This window comes from Carassius gibelio, chromosome B3, assembly GCF_023724105.1.
Source record: "Carassius gibelio isolate Cgi1373 ecotype wild population from Czech Republic chromosome B3, carGib1.2-hapl.c, whole genome shotgun sequence".
Classification (NCBI taxonomy): Eukaryota; Metazoa; Chordata; class Actinopteri; order Cypriniformes; family Cyprinidae; genus Carassius; species Carassius gibelio.
Genome location: NC_068398.1, coordinates 3,512,562 through 3,518,797, shown reverse-complemented (window position 1 = coordinate 3,518,797; position 6,236 = coordinate 3,512,562). Strand labels below are relative to the sequence as shown.

General features: G+C 37.8%; 1 protein-coding gene across 4 annotated transcripts; it reads right to left on the bottom strand.

The window, feature by feature from the left end:
- Positions 1–258: 258 nt before the first annotated feature.
- LOC127952256 (zinc finger BED domain-containing protein 4-like) lies at positions 259–5,147 on the bottom strand. 4 transcript variants are annotated; one of them, XM_052550649.1, is made up of 4 exons: positions 5,024–5,147; positions 4,828–4,929; positions 1,421–2,628; positions 577–1,295 (listed from the first exon to the last, which is right to left on the bottom strand). In XM_052550649.1, the coding sequence occupies exons 2-3, from the start codon at positions 4,910–4,912 to the stop codon at positions 1,652–1,654; spliced, it is 1,062 nt and encodes a 353-aa protein (XP_052406609.1). In that variant the 5' UTR covers positions 4,913–4,929; positions 5,024–5,147; the 3' UTR covers positions 577–1,295; positions 1,421–1,651. The 4 variants fall into 4 exon arrangements, 3 of the variants coding, with proteins under 3 accessions (XP_052406609.1, XP_052406607.1, XP_052406608.1); XR_008152883.1 differs by lacking the exons at positions 577–1,295; positions 1,421–2,628 and adding an exon at positions 259–567; XM_052550647.1 differs by lacking the exons at positions 4,828–4,929; positions 5,024–5,147 and adding an exon at positions 3,009–4,456.
- Positions 5,148–6,236: the final 1,089 nt, after the last annotated feature.

Sequence of the window (6,236 nt, the reverse complement as noted above, 5' to 3'; positions counted from 1 at the left end):
TTTATAAACATCATAGGCACAAATTCCATGTTTGTGTAGGAAGAAAGTTAAAATGTGTTTGTTCAACAACACATTTGTCTAACATAATTTTTTTTTTGCAACAAAAATACCCAGTTCACAGGAAGTGTCCTGAAGTATTATAATGATATTTGGATTGCTGTATGAGGAATGACCCGAACCTAGAGTAACCCCCCCCCCCCCCCCCATATAAAAGTGTAATATGAACTCTAAGTGGAGGAGATGGGTGGATGCTGATAAAGCTTCAATGGATAGAGGTAAGTCAGCTGTATTTATACCCTAGTGTTGATTGTCTTAAGTGTGCTCCACCTGTGCTAATTAGGCTAAGTATCTGACGCGCTCCTCCCAAACCTTGTTAATAAAATATCATAAAGAATAAACACCAACCTGTTAGTTCTTCAGTGTGTTCAGTGTGTTTGATTCTGCAGGGTTCTGGATCTCCCATCTCCTCTCTTTCCTCTTTAATAAACTCAGTCTTTACAGATTTATTCCTGAAGCTTTGATGCTCGTCTTCACTTGTAAACTGATGGGAATATTCCAGCTGAATTTCTGTGGAAGCAGTAGTGGTGGGCAGAGCGAGGCTTCATGAAACACTGAAACAGTTGAAGCAAAGTGCCGTATTTGTTTCGAGGCTTCGAAACTTTACCGACACCCGTCTCCACGGTGACACCTAGTGGCCAATTGCCCATGTTATCTGAAACAACTTTGACAACAAGCCATTTAAAAATAAATAAAAATATTTTGTTTTCGTTAATGTGGTGATATTTTAAAATCCTATAATAATATCCTATATAATCCTATATCATAATAATAACTAGGTTATTTTGGTCATGAAAAATGAATAAAACAAATAAATCCACAATGGTCTAATTTTTTTTTTTTTTTTTAAAGATTTTTATTCAAAAATATTAATTGCTCTGCTGTGGAAGGGCTTAGCCTACTTCTTTTTTTACTGATAATTTCTCCAGCCTTAGAAAAAATCCTCTCACAAGGGACACTTGTTGCTGGCATGCATAGATATTTTTTAGCAAGGACATACAAATGAGGAAAAATCACAGCTCTCTCTTTCCAGTAACTTAGTGGATCATGGGTTCTTGGCAAAAATGCATCTTTTAGGTACTTTTTAACTTCTACTGTGGCATCTGCTGTGGCACTGTGTATCGCCTGGGTTTCATGGATACGACTATCAAAAAGTTCCCATAAACTGTCCTGGGTTTCTGTTGTTGATGTTGTTGTTGATGATGATGATGATGATGGGCCTGATGTTGACTGTGGCTCTGAATGAAAGTAAAAACAACAATTAGTTACTAAGTCTAAACTGACAGCATATATGAAGTATAAGTCACATAATTATTCAGATGACATAACTCCATAATGTCAGATGAAGAGTGAAACTGCTTACCAGGAGTTGCTGTGTTTGAACGCATCAGCGAAGCACACTCCAGTGTGATCTGCTTTTCAGCCTCCTGGGCTTTGGCAGGATTTCCAAAACCCACATTTTTTAACCTTGGGTCCAGCAGTGTAGCCAGAGCCAAGGCTCTGAATGACTCGTACCCACCACATCTTGAGTGCAGACCTTCTTGTCATAAATAATATGACAGTTGTGGCCAATACATTACATACAGTAGTATGGTCATTGTGGCCTACCTAATTGTGCAGTTGATTCCTGTGCTGATTGGCCTTTTTTCTGCGATAGCTTGTGCTGCAACATCCTGTAAAGTGGAATGAGCTTTGAAGCAGACACTCTCTGTTCCTCTGACAACTCTGTCGTTGCGAGTTTGAAAGGCTGCAGTAGTGACAATGATTCTTGTATAATGTTATACTCAAAACTTGTCAGCGGAGCAGTATCACTGTTTAAATTTGATAGCGCTGCACCCACTGGCTCTCGTTGCTCATACAAGCGCTGCAACATGTCGTAAGTGCTGTTCCATCTTGTGTCCACCTCCTGCATCAGTTTCAGAGCTGGTCTGCCCATCAAGCCCTGCATCTCCACAAGCTTGTCCTTTGCTTTGCAGCTGGATCTAAATAACCCCACTATCTTTCTGGCTTTCTGTCGTATTTCATTGATGAGTGGGGTTTGATCTAGGGCCTTTTTTACAATTAAATTTAAATTGTGGGCAAAACATGGGACATGCCGAAGGTTCAGTAGCTGGGCACTTAAGATCATGTTGGATGCATTATCAGTCACCATACACTGAACTTTGGTGGTTATTCCACACTCGGCCATTAGCAAAGCTTTAGCCTCCATGAGATGCTGGGCTGTGTGTGTTTGGTAAAACCTCCTTACACCCAGTACAACAGTTGCCAGCTTTGCCTCTGGTGTTATGTAGTGGCAAGTAACACCAAGGTATCCGTCCATATTAATGGAGGACCACATGTCAGCTGTAAGGCTAACAAAATCTGCCTTTTTTAGGTCCTCCATTGTCTTCTCCTTAGAAATGTTGTACCTTTCGGTTACCATCGTTTTAAGTGCCTTCCGGGATGGGAGGACATAGCTTGGATCAAGTTTGTTCACAAAAGCCATGAAACCCTCATCCTCCACGATAGTGAAGGGCTGCAAATCCTTTACCACCATGTCTACAAGAGCCTCATCCAATTCCCTCTGTCTGCCTTTTAAAAGAAAATAAAGATAAAAGATTAAAAGTACTTTCACAAAACTAAATTTCAAAAAAAATAAAAGCTTTTTCAAGTTTGGAAAAGTTTATGCTCAGTGTGCAAAGACAGATCAAATACAATATAAAATTACAACAATTAGGAAAACCAAAATGTTGTCTTCAAGCCTATAAAAATATCTATGTAATACAGTGACTAAGTTTGTGAGATGTTACATTTACATATTCAGAGTGAAGCTGTTTTCAACATGATTGGGAGTTTTGGAAAAGATTGACGTTACATTGTAAGGCTGGTGGACACAAGCCTAAGTCTATTTAAAACTATGGACTTTCTAAACAGTGTTACATGAAGTACATATTATATCAAACAATGTATACCTTGTTTAGATGGCCCAGCAGTGTCAGTAGCAGGCCTAGGTACAGGGGGAATGTTACCATCCTCTGCACACTGCAAAATGGCAGGATGAGTGCTCCTCAAATGGCGCATCATGGATGATGTATTGTTGAAGTAGGCTAGCTGCCTATCACAATACATACATCTCACTTTATTTGGGGTTACCAAATGGAAATGCTCCCACACCACAGATTTACGGCATCTCTTCTGTGGAGCCTCCATTTCTATCTATTCTATTAATGTCTATATATATCTATCTATCTATGAATCTATATATTTATGAAAGTATATATATATATATGAATCTCTCTCTCTCTCTCTCTCTCTCTATATATATTAATATATGAATCTATATATAAATTTATATATCTATGAATCTATCTATCTATATATATATGAATCTATCTAAATTCTATATCTCTAACTACTGTGCTATCTGTCAATATCTAACTTAGCCTATATAAATGTGTCACTATATCTATCCTAACTATCTGTCACTGTCTTTAGTTTATCAGTAAATATATTTAACTTAAATGTAACCTAAATATAACTAACTAAATCGCACTATAAATGTCAATAAATCGTAAACGCTATCTCAAAATCTTTCTCCTCTCACAAAAACCCACGAGGTGAAGGTGCATTAACTCCTCTTTTAAACTTTGTGGCAGTTGAGACAGATGTGCGATTGTGTGGTTTGTTCCCGCCCCTGTCAATCAAACGCAGACTCGGCAAGCGTGCCACCTGTCGGTCGAGACACTTATGAAACGCGCAGAAGCTTCGTTTAGCCATAGTCACGTGACATGGGTGTTTTGAATCACAGTTCGGAGCAGTGTTTCGAAACATCTACGCTTCGGGATCTCGACACTGTGTCGAAACGTTAGTTTCGCGTCAGCCATCCCTAGGAAGCAGCAGATTTACCATAATCAACAAGAAATCAAGAAGAAATCAAGAAGTGTTGTCTCTTTTTGAATCATTATATCACATATATTAAAAGAGTGTAGAGCACATCAGATTAAACTGCTCATTCAGTAACACTGCTCTCACATGTGTGCTAATGCTCATAATCTATGCATTTCTAAATAACAGTAAGAATGAACAATGAAAGCATAAACAGAAATCTGCTGACACCCATCGTCATTAACAGCTACAGATAAATAACTACACTACATTTATTTACTGTATCGTTCTCAATGTTTCTACTGTTTATCAGCCCTGTTTCATCGAGCAGGGTATTCCTGCACAATCGGAAGCTGCAGTTTTAGGACCTCGATTCTGTTGAGCTTAGGAGTGCAATGGCCAATCAGAGGCGTTCAGATGAGTCCTCGCTGAAAGTCACTCATTTCACAGAGATTATAACAACAGTCTTGTCTTTTTGACAGTGCTTAACCTATCGCGAGATAGATCAAAGTTAATCATAATGTCACTTTCTGTTTGCTATGCTATAAAGAATTATTGTGTAACTATTAAACATTACAGATTTTTTTTTTCAATAAAATTTTAATCACGTTAAAATCAAATTCAGTCTTATTACACATATTTTATTGTTCCCATAGACATGTCAATCAAGTATCTAGTCCCAACTGAGGTCGATAAATATTTATTTATTTATTAAGCCTGTTTTTGTTTTTCTGTAGATGGGGCTTATGGAGACCTCATTAGAAAGGACATTTCACCCCATAATAATCTTAACAGGATCGGAGACCTCATTAGAAAGGACATTTCACCCCATAATAATCTTAACAGGATCTGTGTCTTATTGGCTTTAATTGAGGACATTCTTCAGAAATATCAAAAGACACAAACCTTTTTGTTCCTCAGTATCTTCATGTTTGATGTTGAACGCTTCTGCAATCCTGATGTCTTCACTCTCCTCTTTAATAAACGACATCTTTATGTCACGTGTATCTAAAGAGAGAAGAAAACGGAACTGATTGTTGGATTGTGGAAAACAGTTCGCTTTCACTGAAACACTTATGTTTTAAATGTTTAACACACAAACTTTTCTTCAGTCGAATTACAAGCTCCAAGTCTGGTTTACAGCGCAGCCTTATGACGTCACACAGACGTTCCCAAATAAAAGTCCCGTTCACGCGCTCAAATCAAACACACACGAATAATAAAACACATAATCAGGGGTGTTCAGAGATTAATTCCTCCACTATATTTGTTTTAATAAACGTTGGCCAATGTTAAACTCCAGTAAGAGTTTGAAACGAACAAGGATTCTGAACACTAATGTTTGTGTGCAAAGTCATTTAAGGAGCCAGAAACTATATTTACTTTTATTTGTTTATTTATTTATTTGTAAGGAGCTTGATTACAAAAAAAAGGTTTGTCAATCTTTTTACAGCCAGAAAAAAACCACAGACACACACATATATGCAATCCTAAAATGCACTATAACCTTTACATGTGAACTTAATTTGAACGTCTCTAAAGTCAAGTCAAGTCACCTTTGTTTATATAGCTCTTTAAACAAAATACATTGTATCATAGCAACTGAACAACATTCATTAGGAAAACAGTGTGTCAATAATGCAAAATGGCAGTTAAAGGCAGTTCATCATTGAATTCAGTGATGTCATCTCTGTTCAGTTTAAATAGTGTCTGTGCATTCATTTGCAATCAAGTCAACGATATCGCTGTAGATGAAGTGTCCCCTTCAGCCAACCTCAGTGAGTTAGGATTAGGCCCTAACCCTAGCCCTAATAGGACATTTATGTTGTGGATGGATTGTACATGCCTTTGTTGGGAAGGTCAGCAGTTACCACACTTCAACTGGTAGCTAGGCTGGATGTTGTCGGCTTAATCTACAAAGAAAAAGTGAAAAAGGAGTTTCCAAAACTCTTCAGTGGATTAAGCAAACTGGAGAGTGAGAACAGGGGCCTGTACCATGATGGTAGCTGAACAAATACAGTTATAGGATTAGTTTTTAGTTGACAAAACCAAACCTCTCCAGTCCGGCTTTGTTGGTACCATGATGATGATCATCAACTTTCTTTGTCAATTCAGGCTTTGATCCTGAGTTTGTGGAGCGTGTGCACATGGATGTGTGACATCACTGGCAAACAGCCAATCATGGCCTTGCAATACAAAGCAAGTTTGATTTACTTCTCGTGAGAGACCCAGCAAGATTTAAAACTAAAGGTTAAAGGTTTTGCTAAAGGTTAAGAGATGAACAAGAATATGACAAATTTAAATGTCATATGAAA

Excerpts from the sequence above, each read along its gene's own strand:
- LOC127952256 (XM_052550648.1), bottom strand. The coding sequence starts at position 3,246 with ATGGAGGCTCCACAGAAGAGATGCCGTAAATCTGTGGTGTGGGAGCAT. Across the intron at positions 2,629-3,008 it reads TGCTGGGCCATCTAAACAAG|GCAGACAGAGGGAATTGGAT; the intron begins GTATACATTGTT and ends TTCTTTTAAAAG.